Raw genomic sequence first — 26,359 nt, 5'->3', positions numbered from 1 at the left:
CAGGAGCACGCTGGCGGCACCGAGGTGGTGCTGTGGGCGTCGTCGGGCCACCTCTCCTTGGTTGAGGAGTTGCGGAGGCGATGATGGGAGAGGGAAGAGGCTGGGCGCGGGTGGGGGCTCGTGTGGAGGAGGTTGCTTGCGGCGAGGCACATGTGCAAGGTGGCGATGCCCCGAGGAGATGCCCAACGATGCGTGATGGTGAGGCGGTGCGGTGGTGGCCGCGTGCGAGGAGTGGAGGTATGGCGGCATGGTGCGTGGAGACACGGTGGTGAGCAAGCGGAGGTGGAGGTACGACAGCGTGGTACGTGGAGGCGCGGCGGTGACGCCGCCCCAGATAGGCTGCCATGACAATGGTCCGGGAGTGCCGAGCTGTGAGCGTGCAGTGAGGGTTTGGATGCTTCAGGCGAAAGCCCTCGCCGGTGTTCTTGCTGGTGGAGATGACGGCGGTGCCATTGGCGTCGTGCTCTTCTTGGAGGCATAGTCTCTAGAGACCTATCTCGATTTGTGGCATTGTTGGTCCATTGGTCATGGGCGGCCACAGCTAGTGGCGGTAATTCCACCGCGTGGTAAGCTGGACGGGTGTTGCCGAGGCCACGTGGAGGCGATCGCAGTTATGGTGGTGGCTAGGGGTTGGCGCATGGTTGTCGGTATTGGCTGCTTGTAGCGGACCGTGGAGGCTGACGTTGCTTGGCAACGGTCAGTGCGGCGTGGGACTGCGTTGGAGGACGCGCTTGCGGCAACGACATCGTGGGACAACTAGGCTTGCAGCAGACCACGGTGGGTTGCTCAGCTTGGCTAGGCTACTCGGTGCGATACATCGTTGGAAGATGGCGCAAGCGACTTCTCTAGCTTGCTAACATGGCGGCGGAGGTTTTTGCAAAGCAACGAGGTGAAGTCAACCTGCGGCAGCGGCTTGGCTGATCGATGGAGATCTTGTGGAGCAGGATCAACATTGCTCACCACTAACAGCGATAAAAAAATGAATCCCTGACATGGAGTAATGTGGCGGGCGTAGCAAGGCCCCCTTATGCGGTGTTTGTTCGAGGCGACGAGAGTGAAGTGAAGTCCAATGGCAAATGTGGCGAGGCCCCCGCGTGGTGTGTTATCATGGTGGCGACTGCGAGGCAGCCTGTGAGAGGTCCGGATTCGGTGGTATCACTCTGTCACGTGGGGTGTGGTGTTGCAGCGGCACTACAGCGGAGGGTCCCGCATGGCAGTGGTCTTCTTGGTGCGATGCAATCTGCTTCTATCGGTTCCCTATCGATGTGGGCCCACGCCTGGAGGTTTCGGCAAATTCATGAACATGAATGTTGGTGGGTGCCACGGAATAGCTTCGGCTCTGCTGCCACTTGAGATGTGTTGAGTTCAGCGCGTGTTGATATCCCAATCCAACCAGCCGTGTGTTGTTAAGTTGAGTTAAGTGAGATGGCATGGTGCGGCATGTGTTGATGACCCAATCCAACTGCCGGTCTTTGTATTGTTTTTTCTTTTGTTGTTTTCGTCAATCTGGACTTCATCTATTTTTTTTTAATATAATCGGCATTCGTTTCAAAAAAAATTTGGCTGATCAACAGATTCCGTACACTTCACTATGCACTGAAAACGGTAATCTGAAACTTCACCGTCCACTGAACAGGTCCCAACTACTACTGCGTAGAGACGTGGCAAGATTACTGGGAAGCGTTCCTTTCTTACAATCCGTGTACCAAAATGACGACAATAGAGTTTGAATGTTCTCTCTTCGTGCCCGAATTCTGAGCTCCAGTGTTGATTGATCAGGGCAGGCTCTGATGCATCCTGCATCTGCCTCATGGCATCCCAAGTATGTGGCATCTAGCTGAGGATACGACTAAAAGGACGGTGACAGGAACAGCATGAATCATGATAATGGATCATTCTCCATCTACACAAGGTATCTATTCATCAACATGCAACAAAATGCAACAAAGAAGTAGAGGAGCGTGAGGGACACCCTTCTTGCAGAGCCGAGGTCCGTGCAATTGTCCAGAGGATTAGCTTAGGCTAAGTCCTAACCGACGTGGTAAACCTGCGAGGAAGGGCCGCGTCGGAATTCCGAAGCTAGGATTAATAGATCAAGGTAGAATCCCTATGGTAGTTTGGTAACGTACAGTCATGAACTAATAAATGTGTTCTAATTCTTTAGCCATCCATCTCTTAAAACAACTCTGATTTCTGCATTCAGAGATGCCATGTCCTCCTTTTTTTCATCCAAGAATTGGACAGCAAGAAAACCACCAGGCACTAGATTCTTCATCAGCCAACTGTACGGTTTGAAGAGAGCAGATCCTCTCAAAGGTGGAGGAAATAGGGGGTAACGCGCAAATGGAAGAAGAGTAAGCAACGGCATCGCCGGCCGGCCAACGGACATGGCTACCCGCCTTTTCCTTGTCGCAGCGGCCACCGCCGCCACCTCCCTCTGCGTCACGGCAGTCGTTGCTCACAAGGACGTCAAGACCGCTCTACCGTTTGCACCCGCCAGCTTAACCGACGATGCTACAGAAGGAACGGAGCCGGCCAGAATGAGCGACGCTCCGGCGAGGCATGTGGCATGACATGCCAGCATGCGCTTGTTCTTCGTCATCGTCTCAAACGCGTGTTCGTCAGCTCCGCAAAGGCCGCCAGGATGACAGGGATGGGAAGGTATCTAGGCACGGTCTGAGCGCGGAGGAGCTCCAGGCTCCGGCGCACCACGGCCGGAATCGGAGGCGGCGGCTGTCACGATCCCAGGGCTGGACGGTATTCGTCCGATCGTCTTCGTGCAGCTCGGATCAGGTGGATACGGGGAGGCGTGGCACTACCAGAGAATTGAGTATTAGTTCGGATTGGTTGAGCTCAAAGATACTGAAAATTCACCCAGGATTAAATTTTCAAGATAAAAGAAAGTTCTTTAGTCCCAGATCATTCATCCGGAACTAAAGACCCTTTTAGTCCCGGTTAGTAAAACTAATCGGGACTAAACAGTTAAAAAAAATTAAAAATGCCCACCGTCGCCACTCCGCCCCGCACCGTCGCCGTCGCTCCGCTCCACCCCGCTCCTCCCACGCCACTCCGCTCCGCACCGCGGGCCCGCCCACCCGCCCACGCGCTGCTCCCCCGCGTGCCGCCGCCCGCCCTTGCCCCGCTGCCGCTCCTCACCGCCAGTGAGGGGCGAGCAGAGGGGGAAGGGGAGGGGTAGCAGAGGGGGAGGGGCGGGAGAGGAAGAGAAGGAGGGGAGGGGGGGCGCTGGTGGAGGGATGCGCAAGGATAAGGAGGAGGAGGCACCGGTGTGAGAGGAGAAGATATTAATGTGGAGAGAGAGGGGGGGCCTGCATGGGAAGGGTGTTTTGTACCGGTTGGAGCCACCAACTAGGACTAAAGGCCTCCCTTTTGTCCCGGTTGGTCTAGTCCCGATTGGAATTTCCAACCAGGATAAAAGGGGGGCGTCGTTCCAGATTTTTTAATCGATTACAACTGGGACTAAAGGCTCCCTTTAATCCCGGTTGGTCTTTACAACTGAGACTAAAGCCCCTTTCGTGGGTGGCCTTCAGTGCCTCTTTTTGATCCGGTACTAAAGGCACTTTAGTCCTAGATCCAAAATCATCCGGGATAAAAGTACTTGGATGGAAGGTCAGTTTTTTAGTATTGTGGCCTGAAAGCGGCAGCTTCTGCCCATCCTCAGCGCGGCGGAGCTGGGCAACTGCCCGCAGACGGGCGGGTGCGGCATGCTCAGAGGCATCGCGCGGCCCGGCGACGCCGCGAGGATCGTCCCGACCTTCTACGGCGTCGGCAGGTGTGTGGGTCGGCATGCTCGCCGTGCAGCTGGAACTCGACCATGTGAACAACACCTCGCGGTCGTCGGCGCCCGTGCTGGCGTTCCAATGCGCGCCTCGCGGCGGCGACTGGAGACTGCTTGCAACCTGCGCCGCCGGCCGCTCCATGCCCCATGGACACGATCCAGCCGTAGCGCCAGATCCTACCCCAACTGTTTGCCGGCATGTTTTTAACTCTGCACTCTCTCGTCATTTCAGGTGCTGATCTTTCTTTCTCCGTTTGGTGAGTTTCTGCTGTTGAGTGGATCTTCTGCCATGTAGAGGTCACACAGAGCTGGGCCTTATTTCGTCTTCACTGCAGATCCCGCGGCCCACTAGCTGGGCTGAAATGATCCCGAAAATACCCCCAAGTCCCCAACAAGCATCTAGAGCAGGAGCTGAGGAGTGAGGAGCTGTTTCATTCGGTAACATCCATCTAGCAGGCGATTCAGTAACAACAACGTAGTGTCCTTAAAAAAAATAACAACAACGTAGTGAAAAAACTGAATGAAATTTTATTTTTGTGTGACTAACGTAATGATGTTTGCTTGTAATTGAACTAAGCATGTGTTTAGTTTGGGGACCACGTGAGATGGTTAGATCCCTCCCACTTTTCTGGGTTGGGTTCAACCCATCTTGTGTGTTCCAGTTTTTTATTTAATTGGAGGGGTTGAAAGGGATGGGATGGATGCTATTTTAACACAGTTAGTAATGGATCCCACCTGTCATCTTTGGGGCCCACTTGTCATTCCCTTTTTCCTTCCTAACCTTATCTTCTTCCTCTGGCCACCATCCTGAGGTCCCCCAACAGAACGTCGCATGCTCCCCTACTACACCGCCACCGCCCGCGCAGCCCTACTCCACCGGCCTCACCCTCCCCTCCCAGCCATGCCCGCGCGGCCCCGTCTCCACCGGCTGGCGTCTCCACGTTGTGGCGGCGCGGCCCCACCCTCATCTGCCATCTGCGCTCGCACGGTCCTGCTCCGCCTCCGCTCCTCCGCGCCGTCCTCCACGCGCACACCCACGCGGCCTTGCTCAGCCTTCGCGCCGTCCTCCACGGCACAACTAACACGGCCCCAACGACACCTCTCCGCCGTGCCCATGCCCACACAACTCTGCCGTCCAGCCCCACCGACTTCGTCGCACCGCGACATCCCCACTGGCTCGTGCAGCGCTGCCCCGTTCTGTCCCGCCTAGCTCCTCCTCTGGAGGAGCCTCGCGCGCGCGAAGAAGATGACGGAAGAAGACGTTGTTTAAGTGGAGTCGAAACGTGAACCCGGATATTGAAGGAATATTCCTTCTTTGGGATGAACCTAACCTACTACCTTTTTCAACCAAACACCTTCCCAACTGGCCCGACCCATCCCAAACCACTCCAAACCTCGAACCAAACACACGGTAAATGTGCCGGTGACATCCAGATTGTCGCTGTAACAATGTTTACTCATGACATTCTGAATTAAATGTTATAGTACGTCACAACCTATGCGTTGTTTGCAACTGTAACCTATTGTGAGTGGCAAGGACGGAAAGGTGAGTAGATGTCATCAGTCATCACGTCAGATAACTGCTTGTCCAACGTATATATACAGTACCAGCGTCAGATAGCGGCTGTCCCCTACATTACACCCTACTTGTGCTTCAGTCGATCATGCGAGCAGAGGCAGATCAATCCGATCGACCAAGATGGCATTGCCATTGCCAAGATTTGATGATCCTCCGATCCGATCCAAAGCCGCAAATCTTGAAACCTGTTTGCATTGTCGAAGCGGGCAACAATCACTTCAGTTTGTAGGACAATTATCCTGATATAAAGCAGGAATGACGCGCACTAGCTACCACCTGTGGCACTGTTATTCCATTTGCATTGGCCGTCATTTTCCAAGACACCGGATCATGGCCACACTCGTGCTATGCATCTATACCTGCTGCTGTAATGGTTTTCATGTCAGGATGCGACGTGAAATCGTGCCGGATCCGAGTTTTGTTTGAAGCACCATGTGGGATGTTTAACTGCTCATTTCGCAGACCTACATGGTTGCTATCCTAAATGTGTCCTAATAATTCCATCTGTTTTGTTATTTGGGCGATGCTGTCGATGATCTGCATCTGTCCATGATTGATTGTTATTTTCATGAATTTGTTTTGATCACCAAGGATGTGGTTTTGGGGTTAAGGCTTAAATTCGCTCCCCTCAACAATATAGATTTTTAAAGTTTTTCCTTGGTTTAATTTAGTTATGTTTTGTCTTTGGAATAACTGTAGATGAATCAAATGGGCACCACACACCCATGTTATTCTCTTTTCCAATATTTTAAATGAGATTTTTGTTTCCCTTGATACTTTATGCCTTAAAATCCTTTTACAATCTGTTAACGTTAGTTATAATTAACAAGGAGTAAAAGAAAGAAAAAGAGCCATGCTACTGCATCTAGACATTCTTCTATAAGAAGAAAATATTTTTCTTTTCCCATGATGGATAACCAACGCGAACTCATGGAGAAAGTTCTCATTGCATCCCTGCACTGTCATTATTTTTTCCTTTTGTACTAAACATTTTTTTTCTCTTCTTCCTTATCATTTTGCTTCTTTTTTCATATGGTACAACACAATGATGAGTCAAATATTCCATTCCACGCACTTTTGCCAATGTTCTTGTTGATCTTGACACCTTGGGCTTTGGCACTAGAAGAACATCCAAATGGCCTGGTGTAAAATTCTCTTTCAAACAATGTAATCCTCCCCTTTTTACTTTTGACACGCACGAATGCAATTCCTCTGTTTCTGCTAAAGTTCAGACATCAATCATCAGAGATGCCCTCCTTTCCCTCCTAAATATGTGATCTTCTCAAACTGTCCGAAATCCAAACTAATTTGAGCACCCCATCTATTGGCCATCGACGGTAACTTTTCTCTGTAAAAATTATTCCCCCTTTACACTAGCTATTACTTGGAGCACTCACCTTTTCCATGTACTAGATGCTTTCTACTCTCTGCAGTTCCTCTGCCTCTTTCAGTTTCACTGTCTTTTACAGCAAAACCCTTTTTTTCCTCACCACCTTTGCAACCATGACTGTAGATAAGGAATAACAAGAATCTGGAACGGCTGGTATATTTTACTACTCCTGAGTCCTGGATTAACACTAGTCTGAACATTAACCAATCATGATGCACTCCATTAGTTATGATTTAATTAACATTTTTGGATCAGGGATAGGGCACAGCCGTAGTACCCTTCTTCCCTGACTCCATCGGCCACCTAAGACATTGCAAGCACAAAAAACAAAGAAAAAGAAAATCTAGTGGCTACTGCTTCTTCTACAACACAACGCAAACCGGTACAATGTGATGGATGCGGATGGTGAGCTTGCTTCTGCATGTTCAGAATTCAGATGTTCATGTCATCCGGAGGCTGAGATACTGCTGGGACTGCATCAGCCACGGCGCCTGCTGCCTCATCATCCCGTCGCCGAGGTCGAACGCCATGGCCCTCTGGCACGGCGGCGGCGGCGCGTGGAACACCGCCGCCGGCCCGTCGTCGGAGTAGTACCCGGCCGAGGACGGCGACGACGACAGGAGGCTCGCGCCGGAGCAGTCGTCGGACCCGAACGGGGAGGAGCCGCCGCCGCCGCCGCCAGGGCTGCCGTGCTGCTCCTGTCTCCTCCTGCTGCTGCTGCTGTTCTTGCGGCGGCCGGCCGATGAGCGCCCGCCGACGGCGAGCGTCAGCTCCAGCTCCGCGCCGGCGGCCTCGTCGTCCTCGTCGGCGCTGACGATGTACTCGTCAGCGGGCAGCTGCAGGTCCAGCGCGCGCCGCGGCTGCTTGCTGCGCCGGCGGTTGGTCAGCACCGGCACGTCCCTGGTCAGGTCGCTCATCAGCTGCCTCTGGATGCGGTACAGGCGGTGCAGCTCGTTGACCTGATGATCGATCAGATGGCAAAAACAAACAGGTGATGAGTACCAGTTCATACACTTCCATTTGCAGGATAAAAGAATTCGCGCGCCAGGTAGAAGAACAGAAAGAATGAGCTGAGAATGCGCGTCTCGTTTACCTGCTGCCTGAAGGTCTCTTCGTGCTTGAGCATGGCCATCTTCATGACCTCCATGTCGCATTGCCTCACAACCTGCCTGTCCATCATCATCCTCCTCACACTGTTCTTGCTCGAGCTCGACTAAATGGCTAGTCCCCTGGTCACCAAATCCAGTGCCTGGCTGAAAGCCTGAAACACGAAATCGATGGAACTGAAGAGCTCGCAGTTGCCGTTGTGGTGTTGGTTCTGAAACTGTGGGGTGGCAGGGGGAGGGGATTTATAAACACTGCCTCCAACGCCCATAGGGCGCCTTTCTTCCCACACTAGCTAGACACACTAGGGGAGGGGCCTTAAAATTTTCCATGCCTCCCCTCCCTTTCGGCATGCCAAGCAACAGCAAGAGGCCCAGCTGATGCATATGCACTGCACCCTGGCCAATGGTTTGCACTGTCACTGACTCACTTGCCAAGCATGCATGGAGTGCCCCTCCCAGAGCAGACAGGCCCTGCAGGAGCCTAGTTTAATCCTCTTCTCCTCCGTCGCCCCATGCACGCGTGGGGCCCACGTTCATGCATGGAACCAAAGCAACTGTGTGACTGCAACTGCAGCTGGTACTGCAAACCAGGAGGAGCCGAGAGGAGTGCATTTCAAACAGTGCACGCACTTTTGTGTTTTGTGTGTGTGATACAATGTACTACAGCATGCATGTGTGGAATGATCATTGCAGAGCATGTATTTGTACAAGTTAAAGCTTGAGTTTCCATTGCTTTGAGCAGTTGTTTAGTGTTGGTTCTTAAGTGTGCAAGTAACTAACAAATTCCTAGTAAGATGGAGCTGTCAGCTTGTCACTGAAAACAAGCAAAGGGACGTGAGTCACATGACCTGATGATGGGGTGAGCAATGAGGCTCCTCTCATTCAGTGCAAGTGTGTGCGTGTGCGGTAGCTGCTACCTGAATTATTGGATTGCCACCACAGGAAGGCACTGCTGGTGCTGGATGCAACGTCTGCACATTTGCAATGCTGCGTGGATAATTGGGTGCATCTATCCAAATGGATGAATCCAACGAGGCCCATGTCTTGGGGAAGGGATAAGAGGGGTCCAGTGGCAGTTCCTGTCTCGCTGCTGCTGGGTGGCTCTGCCTTCTGAAAATGAAAGCAAGAAAATCTGAAGGCTGTGGGTTGCAGGAGAACCAAGTAGGTTCAGAATGCAGCAAAGGCAGGTGGATGGACGCAGAGAGTTGCAGAGATCCCTTTGCCAGGAAGGTTCACACATGCATATGTTTGCAACAATGCTGAGGTTGATTTCCTATATTGCAATTAATTGCTTCATCGACCAAATACTCATGGTTCCCGATGTCAGTTGATTGTGTGTTGTTGCAGAATTATAGTTGTCAAGAATGTTAGAGGATGCAGGAAGATTTTGCGGAGGTGAATGCTTGCAACGGTGATTGTTCGGGGATATGTTCAGTGATGGTAAAGTAATTAGAAAGCCTAAGCAAGGGAATGGATGGATAGAGAGGGAGGGATGGTCCAAGGGACGACAAGACAACGGTGCACGCTTTGCCGGCGGAGGGAGGCGCAGCCGTACTCAGTGGTGGGCCCACATGAGAGAGAGAGAGAGAGAGAGAGAGAGAGAGAGAGAGAGAGAGAGAGAGAGAGAGAGAGAGAGAGAGAGAGATTCCTGCTTTCTCGGCTTTCTTTTGGGTCTTCTTCCTAGTGCAAAGCCTTTTATGGATGGATAAGATAAAGCACTGCCCGTTTGACAGCAGTGCCGGCCTACCTGTTCCCTTGAATTTCTTCATCCATGTCTCTCGCTAAAAGCATTTTGATCTCACGCATTGCTAGGGAAATAGCCTAGGTAATCCCCACTTAGTCACTAACAAAAATAGATCAGTACTAGAAATTATGACTAGCTATTTCCTCTATCATTGTGACTGTTACTACTTTTTACAATTAACAATTGCTACAAGAGTAGCTCAATGCAGCCTAACCAATCAACACTTAATTTGCATTCATCGTCATGGCCAAATTAGGGCCGAAAAGGTGTGAAACAGTAGAAGCTTTGTAGGTAGGGGAGAAAGTCCACTCCTCTCCCTTTGCATACTTCTAAAGCTAAAAAGCCACTTTCGTCAGGGGTTTATTACTCATGTTTTTCAGGACGGGAAAAAGGAGGCCGGCTAGCTCATCGATTGTTTCCTTCGCAAAAAGCAATTGGCCAGAGTGCAGTGGAGCTTCTCAAAAGCATAGACCGGCCAACTAGAACAGCAATTTCTGTACTGAAAAGACACAGAGGGCCAGGGGTTGTACTCTTCTAATTTGTTACTTGATCGGTAAATGATGTTACTGTTGACTGAGATTGCTGTTTCTGAAACTTGGTTATTACTTGAATTTTGCAACGGTAGCCTAATTGCTCCTGCTAAGTGCTAACTGAAACTTGTTGCAGACTAACGTCACACCTGACAAAACCTGTTGTCTGTCGGTCCCTTTGTTATTCTGAAGTTGAGACCATTTTGGTCTGAATGATCCAAAACATCACCATGCATGCAGAGTAGCAGACTTGCAGAGGCTGCAAAGCCAATGCAGTGAAAGAAACAAAAAAACTAACCACTGAGGATAAACTAAAATAAACAAAAATTAAACTACTAACAGCCAATGATAAAGTAATCAGGGAGTGAGGGGAGCAAGCATGGCTTGCTCACTCGCACGAGCTAGCTGAGGGCGTTTGGCTAAAATTCAGTGCTGAACTTTTCAGAGAGGAAAGCACATCGATGTCCGCGAAGAATTCAGGCTGCAGCCTCCATTCTGTCCCCCATCTCTGCACACGGCCTCCTCGAAGCCCCGGCCCTCCTCATCATTCCGGTCTCCTGGACGCCTGTGCCGTGGAGTGAGTAACAGCTGGATTAGAGCAAAGTGGTGGAGGGATTAGGGCATTAGGGTGTGGGAAATGGTGCTAATTTGAAACTGTCATCATCATTGCGTAAGGGTGAGCTAGAGTGGTGTGATTGCAAGCCGTTGTTGCTCCAAAGTCCATGTGACGCCTTCAGGAAGCGCAAATGGTGTATGCTCAAAATCAGATTAGTGTACTCAGCTGATGAGTAGCCTTAATTTGTAAAATTTAAATTTCAATTGAACAATACTCTTTTGTGAAACCCCACCCAAAAAACATGTCAGGAGTACTTCCAAAGCCATGTTGAAACCATGCATCTGGAAAAAAGATGCAGGTCAAATTGGATTAGAGTACAAAATGCAATTGGTATAAACAGGATTAATCAACCAACAGGAAATCGATCCCTGTGGAGGCAGTAGGGGAGGTGCTGTTGGAGCAAGCTCAGGCTAGGAGCCGACAGGTTTGTCCGGCACGCACGCTCGCCACCTGAGCCACAGCGCACCGAAAGAAGGAACATGAGTGGCGAGAAAGGGAGGAGGCAAGCGCAGAAAAGAGATGGCAGGAGGGGCCTGAAAAGACGAGTTTCCTCATGACCTCACACTAACATTTGTAGTCCTAAAGTGAGCACATTCTCTAGGCCTCTTGTTCCCCTCGTTTCTCTCTCCCTCCCTTCCTCTCCCCTTGGATTTTCTTGAGACATAACTCGCTGTCTTTTTTCTCCTAGTTTTCTTGTGGCATATGAATTAGACATAAGTATTTAGTGGGCTGGACAAAAAAACCGGTTTGTTCTAGACCTTTCCGAACCGGGCCTGAGTTGGGCTTGGATCACCCAGACCTGAGCATTTAAGCCCAACTCGGTCATGGGCCCAGCTCGAGCCTGATGGGTTTTGACCCGCCCACGCTCGCTGCCAGCCCGAATATGGTTGGCCAAGCCCGAAAAAATCGGGCTGGCCCAAAAGCCCATCCAAACAATTAATTTTATTTATTTATCTATAAAAAAGAATGGGCGGCCCGAGCCTAATTCGAAGACTCGGCCGGCAACATCCATGGGATGGTCGTGGGCACAAATTTTTGCCCCAAATGAATTGGGTTTTTTTTCCCGACCCGCCCCGCAAAATGCTCAGATCTAGGATCACCCATGTTTAGATCAAAACTATAAAAACAGTTTATTTAGAATGGGATCGTGCTAGGCCAGATTTTTTTCAGACCCATTACCTCTATCCAATGTACCCAAATGAGGGTTGGTACTTAAGAAGTCCCTGAATATTCTGACAAATAGCGCATTTTGTTGATATCTGTATCAACCGCTTCCCCAGTTTTGAACGTATCTTCCAATCGAGATGCACGACTGATTTAGCAAATGAGAAAGGTCAATGACTTCCGAACCGAGCTATTCCATCTATTCTGAATTGGTTTTAGGCCCCGTTTGTTTCTTTAGCATCTCCTAAAATTTCTGTCACATCGAATGGTTAGATATTAATTAGGAGTATTAAATATAGACTAATTACAAAACTAATTGTACAGATGAAGACTAATTTGCGAGACGAATCTATTAAACCTAATTAGTTCATAATTTGACAATGTGGTGCTACAGTAAACATGTGCTAATGATGGATTAATTAGGCTTAATAGATTCGTCTCGAAAATTAGCCTCCATCTATGTAATTAGTTTTATAATTAGCTCATATTTAGTCCTCCTAATTAGCCTTCGAATATTCGATGTGACATAAATTTTAGTCGGGACTAAAGACCCAAACACCCCCAGTAACGATAACGAATTCCAAAACCCTCCCTTTTTTTTCTTTTTACGGCTACCTACTTCGAGACCCAACCCTGGTATAGCCATGGGTCGCCATGTCGGGCTTAGCCCGGTGAGATCAGGCTAAGTTCATTTTGGTCAGGTATAGTGATGCTAATGTGAAATAGTAGAATTATGAAATAAATTCAGTGCGATTCATTTTTTCTTTTGGCTTTTCCGCTACCATTTTTTCTATGGGAATGACTCCCCAACAATTGAGTAAAAATTTTCTTTGCATTAGTCAGTTAGATGCCACGTGGGAATGGCCAGCTAGGAAATCTGAGTGGGCAGAAGCCAAAAATCAGTCGATTTGCTTAGGGTGTGTTTGGTTCTAGGGTCGAAGTGGGTTGGGTTGGAGCCGACCCACTTCGACCCATGTTTGGTTGGAGAGGGTAGGGGTTGGGTCCAACCCAGTAGAGGAATATTCCTCCAAGATCCGGGTCGAGATGATCCCTTGAAATCGAGCGGACCATCTCGACCCACTTGCACGGCGTCGGTCTCCGTTCGCGAGCGAGGCGCGCCTGGATGCCGCTGCGGCCGCTCGATCTCCGTGGGAGAGGAGGAGGCGCCGTGGGGAGGAGCCGCGCGGGGCTCCAGCCGGCGGCGGGGGGCGCGAGCCGGCGGCGCGGGGCTCCAGCAGGGGGCGTTGGTGGCCGGTCGCGAGGCTCGGGCCGGCGCGGGGCTTCGGCCAGCGGCGGGGGGCGCTGGCGGCCGGCCGGGGGGCGCAGGCCGGCGGCGGGGAGGGGGCGCAGGCCGGCGGCGGGGAGGGCAGGGGCCGGCGGCGGGGAGGGGGCGCAGGCCGGCGGCGGGGAAGGGGCGCGGGCCGACGGCGGGGAGGGGCCGGCGGTGGGGAGAGCAGGGGCCGGCGGCCGGGCAGGAGGAGCGCGCCAGGAGGATGAGCAGGAGCGGACCGTGAGGGAGGAAGAAGAAGATAAGGAAAAAAAGAGAGGCTGACAGGTGGGCCCCGCAGCTGACAGGTGGGGCCCACAACTAACGGTGTTAAAAAGACATCCACCCAACCCTCTCAATCTCTCCAACCAAACAAAAGACTGGGTTGGCTCCAACCCACTCATCTAAACACGGGATGGGTCGGCTCCAACCCACTCATCCAAACACGGGATGGGTCGGCTCCAACCCATAAAAGTGGGTCGGCTCCAACCCAACCCACATCATCCCAAAACCAAACACACCCTTAATCAAACACCCCCAATGGGGAAATTGCCTGAAAACTGCAACTATATCAACCGAATAATGGGTAAGACAAAATAAATGAAGACACAAACCACAATATCAATAATATCTTAGATGCTACTCCATCCGTCCCAAATTATAGGTCGTTTTGGCTTTCTAGATGCATAGATATTATTATGCATTTAAATATAGGGTATATCTAAGTGCATAACAAAAGTTTATGAATTCAAAAAAACTAAAATGACCTATAATTGGAACGGAGGGAGTACTTCGGTTACTAAAGGAATACTAAGAAAAAAAGTACAAGAATAGTCGTGTCTATAATCAAAATAATGACAAATAAATTAAATAAATCTTTTGTTTATGAAACCCAATGCAGAAGCAGATGCTGACCGCTATATGCTACGGATGCACACACACCCTACCATACAAGGACCTCCGAGGGACTGTTGTAACTAATATTTAGATCAACAAAATCGCCTTATGCATCTCACAGTCTATGGGCATGTTTCCTACATACACTTTCATAGTACCACAATCAATTGTTAGAATAAATATAGAAAAATGCGAGCACCATGCTGAGTCAAAAGGCTTGAACCTAGGTGAATAGGTTAACAAATCAAACATACATTGGAATTGCAAAACTTTACATATTCTTCCTTAGTTTGATTTGACCCCAAAAAATTGCAATTGCAAAAAAAAACACTTCAAATATAATTTTGAGAATGATTACACACATATTGATGTTTTTAAAAGAAAATATGAAACATTGAAATATATTACATCCTGGATTTTCAGAAATTTTAGAGAATTATAGGTCTTCATTAGGGTTGGCATGGTCTTCAACAATTGATGGATCAATTATTGTGCACAAACTCCTTTTGATGGTCATCTATTTGTACGTTCTTTTTTTGGGAGAGAAGGCATGGGCAATTCTTTTCCTATGCCATGAGAAACGTGTGTGCATGCATGACAAAGGCTTTTAGCCCCGTCGTTTCTGTGTTTGTTTTTTCATGAAATCGACAAGATCACTTTTACTCAATAAAAAAATTGCCGTTACTCATTCTTGTTGTAAACACCACCAGCACTCCAAATTGTTTCGTTAATAAAAGAAAAAAAGACAAGGCAAATATTATGCTTGCTGTTCTGAAACAATGACTTTGAAGTTTGAAGTCATGTTTTATCACTGGAGTATGTAAAATTAAAATCATTGAGCTTCACCGTTCTAAAGAAGCAATCCGTTAGTTTCCTTCCCCTTTTCATTGTTGGAAAACTAAAAGCACAAGATCTGCGCTTAATTTCTAAAAGCACAAGATCCGTTTTTGGTTGCCAATGACGAAAAGGCCTAAAAGCTTTGTTTAGTTGGGCTTGTTGCCTTGTTGGGTTGAGAATTGCAGCTATGAGGGGTGCAGCATTTTTTACAGTTAGTTTCATGCCATGACATCCCATTTACTGCCACCATAGAAAATAAAGCCTTAGCATCTGGTGAACCTGCCCAAGCGCCGCAAAGGATCAGTTTATTTTGGCTTCTCCGTAATCATTTTGAGTTTAGGCCAAAACTTTTTTTTCTGGGAATATCTGAACCAACTCTGTGCAAAGTTGTACTCTTTTCTGGACCCTTTACCTCTTCTGTAAACAAAACTTCGGAATTTCCGTTCGCTTTAATGGAAATGGGGTAAAGCCTCGTCTTGAAAAAAAAAACTGTCCAAAGTTCACAAGAAACTCACATTTTCTCTACAAGAACAACAGAAGATAGACCGGATCAAACTGAAATCTCCTGTAGCAAATCAGACAAATACAGATAAAACTCAACGCCTGCATCAGAGTGCATATAAATATATTCAGCGTAGCAGAATAGGCACAGAACAGAAGGCGCTTAATGATCTGTACAATTTTGTAGGTGTATGTTGGTTCCCAATCTAGCTGGGTCTGAGTACCAGACAGATCTCTGAAACAACATTATCTAAATGATCAACATCAATAACCAAGTACAGATATGCAAATGCCTCCGCTCATGATTCTTATAAACACTGATTCGTGCCAAGAAAATAAGTAAACAAAGAATTTGGGCACAGACAAGAAAAACGATACTTATCAAAGCAGAGGAACAAATCCAAGTAAGCCAGCAGCAACACATTCTAGACACGGAACCTGATTCTCTGTACAGGCAGAATATGGTAATATTGGCGTATAAGGTGCGAAAAGAAGCCAAGACAGATTCTACAATATTTTATTATTCTTATTATTTTTGTGAATAATCACAGGTAAATGAAGCTCACTGGTCACTATCATGTACTTCATCCTAAGAAGTGTCATCCTCACCAACCAAGGGTACACTACCCAGCCCTACACTCAAACTCCACTTTTACCTCAACCTAACTACCTGTAGTTTCTACAGCAAGATTAATGGTGCTGCAATATACTTCCTACACTTGTCTGACATAAGGTCTGTTACAAATCAGCGGAAAACTAGCTGCCCTCAATCATCTGTTGTGGAGATGAGAAGCGATCTTCTCACGTTGCAGAGCATGATCATATCCCAGTAACCGATCATTGAATTGCACTGCTGTCCAAAGATCAAGCAACGAAGCTTGGTAAGAACCGCCTGATTCAGTGGGAAAGCCGTTATTCCGCCCACTACTTACAGCAGCAGCAGTAGTACGCCCATTTGGTTGGCGCATCCTCGCGTTGTTTCCCCTTGCTTTCGCAACACCTAAACAAGCCTTCAACATCTGACGCATGTACATGTTCAGCCCAGAGTTCAACGCATCAGCACACTCTTTGCGCATGCTGAGACCTTGAGCCTTCAGCTTATCCTCAAGTAGCTTGGACAGCCACTGAGAATCTGGCAACTCGCCATTATTGTAGCACACATCTGAAGAGCAAGATGTCGAAGGCTGAGAATTCTGAGCCTTTGGAATTCCCAGCGGCGCCCTGATCGGGCTTTGGCTCTGCACGCAGACCGGACTACCCCGGGCCTGGTCGACCTCCTCGCCATCCTCCACAGAGATAACCTCTTGCAGAGCCTTGCTACCAGTTGACACAAACTCCCCAGCCCCCGGATGACCAAGAGGGGACTTGCCGATCGGGCTCAGCTTGTCACCAAACCTCCTAGTAAGAGGCCTCACCCTCCTCGCCGGCAGCAAGCCATTGTTCAGCGTCCCATTCGACACGGTGCTCGTCTGTGAGTTCCCGGTGGGTGCCTGCTTGCTCGGCGCCGGCCCATCCGACACGCACGCGTTGCCGAGGATGGACCGGATGAGGACATTGTGGAGCCTGATGTTCTCCTTCCCAAGCGCAGCGACGCAGATCCTCTCGAACTCGGCCTTGCCGAGCTGACAGCCCAGGAACCTCCTGAGGCCGCGGAAGTAGAGCTCGGCGCGCTGGTGGCCGAGCCGCTTCACGATCTGCGCCTTGAGCTCGAGCGTGTCGACGCGGGCGAGTTTCTTGGGCGGCGGCTGCATCTCGCCCGCCGACGGACGCCAAATGCAGCCCCGCAAGCGATCCGGCCGAGCAGCAGCTCCGGGGAGAGCAAACCAAACCCTAAACGACGACGCCCCCGCCGCTGGCCTCGGGCTCAAGCGATCCGCGGCCGCCGAGCTCACCGCGAGAAGCGATCGCTCGAGCTCGGCCCCAAGCTATCCCCCCCACCTGCGGAACCAGATCGAGAAGCAGCAATTCAGCACACGGAGAGAGAATCGCCTCGGGACAAACTCCCACACGAGCTCGGGAGATCGCTCCGCGGCCGAATTCAGCGGCACCGGCTCACGGGACCCACCTCGGAACCGAGCTCCGAGCAAGCCCCGGGCCGGGATTCACCGGTCGGGAGCGAGCCCGCCGCGAATCCCGGCGAGCTCCGGCCGAATCGGTGCGGGGAAACAGCGGGGATTCGGGCGGGGGGCAAGAAATCGGGGAGGAAATGGAGCGGATTCGGGGAGGGGGGGGGGGGGGGGGAGACTCACCTCGACTAGGGTTCCGGCGAGATCGGGCCGCCGCCGGCGAGTCGGAATTGGGGTGGGGGTGGAAAAATCGAGGAAAAAATATTTCCTCTTTTTATTTTAATTTTCTTTCCGGCCGCCGCAACTGGGGAGATTTTCCCCCAAATTATTGGTTTGGTTTGGGGGGGACGAACAGTGGTGGCGCTATTTGGGGGCGCGTGCGCAATTACGCGTCCCTGGTGTCGGGCTAATGTCTCAATGGCAGGTGGGGCCGGGGAGTCAGGGTGTGGTCAGCGCGTTGCTGGTTGCGGGCTGCCAGTGCGAGAGGCGTCTCACGAGTCACGTGAGACCATCATTGGGCTGTCGTGATGGCGTCAGCGTGGCACGTGCGCTCGTGCCGGGAGACAGCACAGTACTGGGCACTCGATGTCATAATTCTTTTTTTTTTGAAAGAAATCGATGTCATAATTCATTAACTCATAATATGACGTGCATGACTTGCAGCACGTTTTTTTTGGCTTAAACGAGAATGCTTGTGCTGTAGGCTAGACTGATGCAATAAACCAGATCATTTCAACAATATTTTTAGAAGAACAGTAGTCTAAAGTTTCAGAAGGAGAAGAATTATCACTTAACACAGTTTACTGAAATCACAAATAGCCTTGATTTTTACTTCACCTTTGTCTGGGTGACCCTTATTATTTTTTATATCTTTGATCATAGGTGTGGTATTCTTAAAGCACTTCCGTTGTGGGCAAACCAAAAAGTTGCGGTACCAAATCTTGTATCTTTCTTTAACCTTTTAAGTGAAAAAATACTGCATTTTAAAAACTGTAGATATTCAAAATATGAAGAGAAAACGTAAAAATCATTCATCTATTTGTAAGACTGTTGGCGCACGAGTATCGTAGCCAGGGGCGGACAGGAGCGAATCTAGCTCAGAAGGGCGCGGGGTCAGCGCCGTTTCTAGCTGGGTTCAGCTCCTAGTTAGAACAGTGCAGAACAGTGATTTCCATTGAACTTGGATGCAATGGAGCCTCTCCTGAGCTGCTTGTAGCCATGGATGAAGAGAGGAAGAAGAAAAGAAAATGAAGGAAGAAGAAAAGAAGGAAGGAAAAAAAAGGAGATGAGGAGTGAGGAAAATGAACCTCTCTAGCTCGTTGCGCTAGAACCGCCACCACTTCGTAGCACATTCTTTTGCAACACAATAACTTGAGTTATTCAAGTGTGCATCCAGTTGGCCACATTCCGTATTATTGGGATGCTTGTCCTTCGGAAGGAAATTGTCGGTCCAATCACACAATCCACGTGTTCTGTTACTTTTCTCAGTCCAATCACGCAACACACGTGTTGTGTCGCTTTTCTCGATCAGGCCACTGTGACGAGTTGATGGAATCGAATTGACATATGCAGTTGCATACACTAGGCCAGAAAAGATTTGTGCTGGCTCATAGGATTTTTAGTACTGGCGAGCGATGTTGGCACCCACCAGCACAAAAAGGTGTGGGCCCACTTCGTCAAAATCCGCCAGCACAAATGACCTCCATTTGTGCTGATGGGTCATGTCCTTATGTCACCCGCCAGCACAAATGATTTTCAATTTATATGGATGGAAGGAAAAAAATGTAAACTAGTTAAAAACTTTATTTTACACATCACGATATATATTTAACATATATTAGACTACGTATATGTTGTTGTGTAGGTGTTGCAAAAAATTTATAAGTGATTTACTATTTTGTAAGGTTTAAATGATTATAAGGATGTTTATTGGAATTAATATGTATTTGAACTAAAATTTTCACAAATAAGATCAAAAAAATTCAGAAAAATGACGCTAAAGATACATGTTTCATTTTAACTCAAACCATGAAAGTTCATGAAAGATTCACAAAGATTTTAGGTACATTTATCACTTCTATTAAAACTTTTAGTGAAAATAAATTCTAATAATATCTAAACGCGGTAAAAAAAAACTATATAAATTCGTATGGAATCATTTTATGAGTTCACAATGTTGACATAAAAGTTTCAATATGTTATAAGAAAATTGGAATATATATTGTTCTTAAATTTATACTTCACCTACAACATTTCATATAACTCAAGTGAGGCCTTAAACTTGTGAACTAAACGTAGTACTACAGTAACATGTGAACTAACTCATTCAAAAAAAATTATGATTTCTATCCGATTGTAATTTTTAGATGCACTATGTGACATATATGTTCATATGTACAAGTTTAAGACATGTTTGGATTCAATTACTAATTTTAAAAAACTTTTTATTTTTTTTTAAATTATCTATGATGTCGGGCTATAATGCCACCTACCAGTAGAGATCAATCCCTGCTAGCGGGCGGCATTATTGCCCGCCAGCACAAATGCTTTCTAAATTTATGGTGGTCGCCACACCAGCGATCCACACCTCTGAAAATGATGATCTCCCATTAGCTGAACAAGGTTGGCCAGGCTCAGCACCTGTCTCTCTCTCCTACCCACACGCTTAGACCTTATCTCTCTCAAACTTATCTCTCTCAATCCCTCCCACGCTCATCTCTCACTCTCTCCCTGGCCCTGGCCAGCTCACAGGCAGCCAGCACAGCCCTAGCGCCATGCGATCAGTCGGCAACATGAGTAGCCGAGCAATGGGCGCGCACAGGGGGCGTGGGTGGCCGGCCCTAGACGCGAGTGGCGGGCGGAAGGCACACGGCGGCAGCACCCATAGCGTGGCGGACAGCGGCAGCGGCCAGCCCCAAGCGCTGGGGCAAGGGCGGCGGGACGCGCTGACCTCTTTTTCTTTTTTATTTTATTTTTCTTTTTATATTTTATATATTTTTCTTTTGTTTTTTATGTAGTAGTAAATATGAATATTTCATATTTATGTAATATTGCCGTGGAATGTTTAATGGTATAAAAAATTATATATTGTTCATGTTTTAATTTGCTTTGTGGCGAGAGATACATATTTTAAATTGGCGGGAAATAATAATTTTAGAATTTGTGGGAAATAAAATTAGAAAAAATGGTGGGAAAATTAAAAATTAAAAGGGGAAAACGATCTGTGCCGGTGGGCGTCTTAAGCATCTCTGCTGGCAGGCGCCCGCCAGCACAAATCTATTTTTGCTGGCAGGTGCTTACTCGCCAGCACATATGTCCATTTCTGCTGGCTCAAGGTTGCTGGCGGTTAGGCAACCTGCCAACGCAAATGTATTTTACCCGCCAACGCAAATTTTTTATGGCGTAGTGATATACACCTTTACATCGTTCTCATGAGGTACCAAGAACCAACAAGTCGTGCCATCTGTTGTCTGATGTAGATCATCGGTGGAGTAGGCTGAAAACCTTGCCTAAATCACCATCCTCTCATCCTTTTCAGGTTCCATTGCTCGAGCTCAAACTTGAAAAGAACACCTCGGAAAGTAGTTGCAGAAACAGCCGGGCGAAGTCGAATGGAATTTTCTTCAGGCATAATCTAAATAATGAAAGGAACATGTTTCTGAATGGTTGCATACGAGTTTTCTGTGTTGTGTCACTTTACTGAGGTATGAAGTTGACTGCAGTACAAACTATTTCACACTTTGCTGAACAAACACAGCTTCTTCCCAAACTCAAGTGTCAAAACAAAAGTAACTTTGACAGGTTGAGATATGTTCAGGGTCAGGGTTCAGACTTCAGTAAGCACTAGAAAACAGGCGCGGCTTTGCCGCGCACCCATCGGAGTGAACCAGAGCCCTTCGGTCTCTGGCTTGTGAAATGGTCATCAACTCTTTTTTTTTTTCGATCTGATGTTCTTTTTAGCATTTACTTGTCCGTGCTCTATTTCTTGTACTGGATTGCGCCCTTTAATAGACTTGCTATTTGACAAATGGTCAGTTTTTTTATCTTATCTACTATTTGCAAAGATAATGGAAGAAGTTGAACCACTACAATGACAAAATAAATTATGGCAAAATGCGTGCAATCTTAAGCTTTCATTGAGTATAAAAAAGTGATGCAGGATACATTATTAGAATAAAATATAACAACATCTCCGTGCAGCACATGACAATGTATAAATAAATAAAAAATATAGTTAACTATGAGAACTTGCTGGCAGAAACTGAATCTCAAGGATCAGTAGTATGAAGCTCTTAGTTAATATATTTCAAACTACTATGCAGCAGGGTATCTCAGCACCTAAGTAGATGTTGCTCTTTATCCATGTAAGTGGCTTCTTCTTCATGGTATATTTGACAATATCCTTTTGGCAACATTTGGAATTGGAACCAGTGATCTTCTGTGATATTTCACTTAGGAATCACGAGTTACAAATCTATTCAGAGCACACAAATGATAGATGGAGGAATTGTGGTACCTTCTTCTGGAAGACCTGAATCAACAATCAGCGAGCGGGTGAGTGCCCATGGGAAGGCCAATATGTTTATAGAGTGGCCTTTTAAAAAAAATTAGCAATATTTTCAGCAATATAAGATTGTATTTCCTTCCTGAAGCTGAGCACGTTGTACCTTTTGAAAAGCTATTGCCTTTGACGGCAAGCTATTTGCAACCTGTATGGGTGAAAGATCGATACATCAGCAATGGTGGTGAATTGAGAGCCAAAATGGCAGTGTCGTCAAGCAAAGAAAAATAAATGGTTCACCTTATCCCACATGTTTTTTTAGGATTCCTTATCCCACACGTTAAACTGGATAAAATTACGAAGTAACAAGATTGGTGTCACTTGCTTTAGTAGGAAACAGACAACATGGTAAATGCTTCAGATTTCTATCTTCCAAGCAAAAGCAAAGGTAGGATTTTCCTTTCCACAAATTGTACTGGATATGTAATATTTTACTTTCAGTGGAGAATAACGTTAAATTTGAAATGCATTGCCTATTTGCCTGTAAATTTTATACAGCAACTTACTTCAAGTGTGCTTTTTATGTGGTTCCAGTATAGTTAAGGGATGCAAACAGGCAGATGATCAAAATTAAGATTTGCAGAGTTCACTCAAATGGTAAATCTTGCTACTTTCAAGTTTGTAGCATAAATCAAAAGTTCAGAATTTACTGTTATCTATTGAATGAAGTATAAAGGATGAGAAAAGCCATTAAAACGCCTGAAACTGCATCATTTTCTTCTACGATTCTGGTGCTTCCACACATACAGAATCTAATTTAACATTCAGATGATCTATTGCTTTTTTAGCTAATTAAGTGACTTCTTAGAATGCCGTGTCAAATCAGGCATATGAATTTAATGATCCACATATATATAACAGCATTGAGCCAGTGACTCACTCATGAAAAGATAGTTTGAGAATAAAAGAGCAAGGAATTGCATGTACTATGAGTGGAGAATTGCTGTTTTTCTGCAAATAAAATCAACAAATTAAATGAATAGCCTGTTGCAAGTATACATCACCGTGAGATATCATCAAACCTCCGGTGAATCATTTTGACAAATCCATAGTGAGCAAGAAGAGCATACCATCAAGCATCAGGGAGGAAAGGGGAGGGGACAGGAAGCAGCAGCGAGGATCAGGCTGCAGCAGGGCGAGAAGGCGGCAGCGATGGAAGCACGCCCGTGGCTTGGCCTTCTCAATGCTTGCGAGGTGGTGGGGAACTGGGGATAAGGTTTTTGGCTGAGCGGAATCGCGAGGAATCGACTCGATCGAGTCTACAGGCAAGCTTGCAGACTCTATAAACATATTGGCTTTGATGGAGCTAGAGCTTGCAAAATGAGTGGCTGCAGTGATTCGCAAGCTGTTGCATCTATAGCTCCACAAGCACACACGGCGACAATGGCATGGTTCTTCCCGATGAGTAGCGGCTTGCCTTGGAGGAATTTCATCGAGCAGCTAATGGGCGTCCTCCATGTCAACGACTGACCCGCCTGCTAGGGTGTTCTCTGCTGAGCGGGAGGGCGCACAGGGGTTCAAGAGAGCTACAAAGGACCAGCACTGCTTGCCTGCTTCGTCGCGTGTGCCTTTCTTGGCGCCGGCGCGGACACCGCTGCTCCTTCGCGAGCGGCAGGCAGCGCGTGTCAGGAACGACTAGAGTCCGGAGGTAGGCGCAGAAGCAGGCGACGGAGGGTAAGCGTGCACTTCCTCTGAGCACGTGCACGCTCTCCTGCCCACGGGGACGGGGCCCTCTCGGCCGCGCGGCCGCTTATGCCTCGGTCGTGCACGCCTCTTGCCACTGCCGCCGCCTGCCGATTGATGACCACATCGCGTCGCAGCACACCTCGCCTTTCCGCGACCCTCATCCTCGGAGCGTATGGTGGAGGAACGATGCTGTTGGCCTGGGGGACTACGCGCCTGGACGAGCGTCGCCGGCGAGCGTTGGGGACTCCCTGCCTGGACGAGCGTCGCCGGCGGCCAGGCGGGAAAGTAGCAGCGATAGCAGGCAGAGCTCGGGATTCGGGAAGGCTCGAGAAATGCTACACACTTGCTTCTGACGCCGATCAACATCCGATGGTGGGAGAAAACAGGCGACGTGGCCCAATTAGATGCTTGAGCTTGGCTCAGGCTTCGTTATGAAGAAATTGGTTTGCAGTTCTGAATTTTCTGATGAACACCGTACTAAATGTTGGCGAAATTAAAAATTAATTGCACAGTTTGATTGTACTTTGCGAGACGAATCTTTTGAGCCTAATTAGTCAATATTTGGACAATAATTCAAAAATACAAACAAAACGCTATAGTGTGCTACGGTGCCGTGCAGTGATTTTGGCGACGCCAACTTTGCCGAACTAAACAAGGCCTTACTGAACTGCTGTATACCGAACGGCAAGCTACTCGACCTTGCTGCCGCCTTCGTCAGCGGTCTCGTCGGCGAGCAGCCCGGCGCGGACGTCCTCGACGTCGGCGTCTTCAAGCGCCGTGGTTGATCCGTTGGAGCTGTCAGGCGGCGGTGGCACGGGCGCCAGGAACTCGACCCACGCGTGCCTCTTGGCGTGCTCGACGCCGTAGTACAGCGCGACGCCGGCGGCGACCACGACGACGTTGACGATGACGGTCCTGGCCGACGCGAGGCACATGACGGTGGTGATGAGCGCGACGGGCGGGACGCACATGGCGGCGGCCCCCGCGGTGCCGACGGGGATCCGGTACGGCCTGGGGAGGTCCGGGTTCTTGGCGCGCAGCTTGACGAAGGCCGCGAACACGACGAGCATCCCGAGCCCGTAGAGGAAGTTGAGGAACTCGATGATCTCCTGGAAGCTCATGAAGGAGAGGATCACTACCCCCGTCGCCGAGCACAGGATGCTGAACGTCGGCGTCCCGTGCTTGGACCTGCAATCGCGAATTCGCAATCGACAAGAAGATTCGATTTTTGTCCATGGAGGAATGCTTCACATTTCGCAACAAAAGAGAAGCATTTGATTTCACCTGCGGGCGAAGATGGCGGGGATCATGCCCATCTCGGCCATGCCGAGGAGCTGGAAGGAGTCGCTGCTCATCTCGGCCTCGAAGAGCCCCATGTTGGACATGGCGGCGGCGGCCTGGATCCACACGCGGAGCCAGGGCCCGCCGATCCTCCGCCCGACCTCGGAGAAGAAGCCGTCGGTCCACTCGGCCGCCGTCTCCGACGGCAGCGCGCCGGTGCCGGCCAGCAGCGGGATGAGGTAGGCGCCGACGACGAGCCCCACTGCGCCGAACACCGCCTTGGGGAACGTCTTCCTGGGCTCCTCGACCTCGCCGGCGAGCGTGCTGGCCTTGTCCCAGTAGTTAAGGTTCCAGAACATGGAATTGAAGTAGCCGCGCAGGTTGACGGCGCCGGTGTTGAAGGAGAGCCAGCGGGACGGGCGGATCTTGGGGGCGGCGAGCACGGCGAGCGCGACGAACGGGGAGAGCGAGAAGGCGGTGAGGGCCAGCGCCGAGAGGCCCACGAGGTGGAGCCCGCGGTAGTTGAGGTAGGTGAGCGCGGCCGTGAGCGCGAGGATCGCCAGCGAGCGTAGCACCGGCGGGAGGACGAGGCCGCCGCCGGACCTGAGGTAGTCGAGGAAGAGCACCGGGTAGAGCGCGTTGTCGAGCGTGCCGGACGCCCACTTGGAGAACCCGACGAGGAAGGCGGCGGCGGGGCCGAAGGCGGCGGAGACCCAGGCGACGTAGCCGGCGTTGGTGGGGAACGCGGAGGCGAGCTCGGCGGTGACGAGCGCCTCCGGGAGCGACCAGAGGGCGGGGAGGACGAGGAAGCCGAGGACCGGGAGCAGCGCGCCGCCGCCCGCGCGGACCGAGTCCTCGATGCCGAAGGGCCCCCCGGAGACGTCGTAGAAGATGAGCGCGATGAGGGGGAGCACCGTCAGCCGCGGCCGCGCCGGGGGATCCGCGGGGGAGCCGGTCATCGCGTCAACGGCCGACGCCGGCCGGCGCCACGCGCGCGCGCGGAGGAGTTGACAAATCAGGGGTGAGGTGGGCGGGTGAGCAGAGGAGTAGTGGCGTGTTCCTGTTGTTGGTAGAGATATTATTAGGGGGTTGGTTTGGAGAATGACAGGTGGGGCCGGATATCTGATCCCGGCGACTGGGAAGATTCTTTATCCAAGCGGGCACGAGGTTGTGAATGGGGTCCTGAAGGTTAGAGCTGGCTGTGGCCCACCTGTCGGTGGCGCGCGAGTGTTCTTCACGTGCCTAATGGTGTGATTAAGTTTGGATAATATCTTATCGTTATCATTGTTGGTGATGGGAAGGTAGTCTATATTATTGGTACTTCTTGTCGTTTCCATT

At 49.3% G+C, this 26,359-nt stretch overlaps 3 protein-coding genes across 3 annotated transcripts; all 3 read right to left on the bottom strand.

Moving 5' to 3' along the window:
* Positions 1 to 6,958: 6,958 nt before the first annotated feature.
* Positions 6,959 to 8,330, bottom strand: LOC117850615 (uncharacterized). The gene is made up of 2 exons (XM_034732476.2): positions 7,859 to 8,330; positions 6,959 to 7,724 (listed from the first exon to the last, which is right to left on the bottom strand). The coding sequence occupies exons 1-2, from the start codon at positions 7,946 to 7,948 to the stop codon at positions 7,206 to 7,208; spliced, it is 609 nt and encodes a 202-aa protein (XP_034588367.1). The 5' UTR covers positions 7,949 to 8,330; the 3' UTR covers positions 6,959 to 7,205.
* A 7,600-nt stretch (positions 8,331 to 15,930) lies between these two features.
* On the bottom strand, positions 15,931 to 17,839 carry LOC117850614 (uncharacterized). The gene is made up of 2 exons (XM_034732475.2): positions 17,677 to 17,839; positions 15,931 to 17,365 (listed from the first exon to the last, which is right to left on the bottom strand). Exon 2 carries the CDS (start codon positions 17,176 to 17,178, stop codon positions 16,198 to 16,200), a length of 981 nt encoding a protein of 326 aa, XP_034588366.1. The 5' UTR covers positions 17,179 to 17,365; positions 17,677 to 17,839; the 3' UTR covers positions 15,931 to 16,197.
* A 6,385-nt stretch (positions 17,840 to 24,224) lies between these two features.
* On the bottom strand, positions 24,225 to 26,076 carry LOC117846844 (probable polyamine transporter At3g19553). Its single transcript, XM_034727945.2, has 2 exons — positions 25,025 to 26,076; positions 24,225 to 24,928 (listed from the first exon to the last, which is right to left on the bottom strand). The coding sequence occupies exons 1-2, from the start codon at positions 25,978 to 25,980 to the stop codon at positions 24,430 to 24,432; spliced, it is 1,455 nt and encodes a 484-aa protein (XP_034583836.1). The 5' UTR covers positions 25,981 to 26,076; the 3' UTR covers positions 24,225 to 24,429.
* Positions 26,077 to 26,359: the final 283 nt, after the last annotated feature.

Source organism: Setaria viridis, chromosome 3 (assembly GCF_005286985.2).
Source record: "Setaria viridis chromosome 3, Setaria_viridis_v4.0, whole genome shotgun sequence".
NCBI lineage: Eukaryota > Viridiplantae > Streptophyta > Magnoliopsida > Poales > Poaceae > Setaria > Setaria viridis.
Note: the sequence above shows the minus strand (reverse complement) of the source record. Positions and strands in the feature narration are given on the sequence as shown.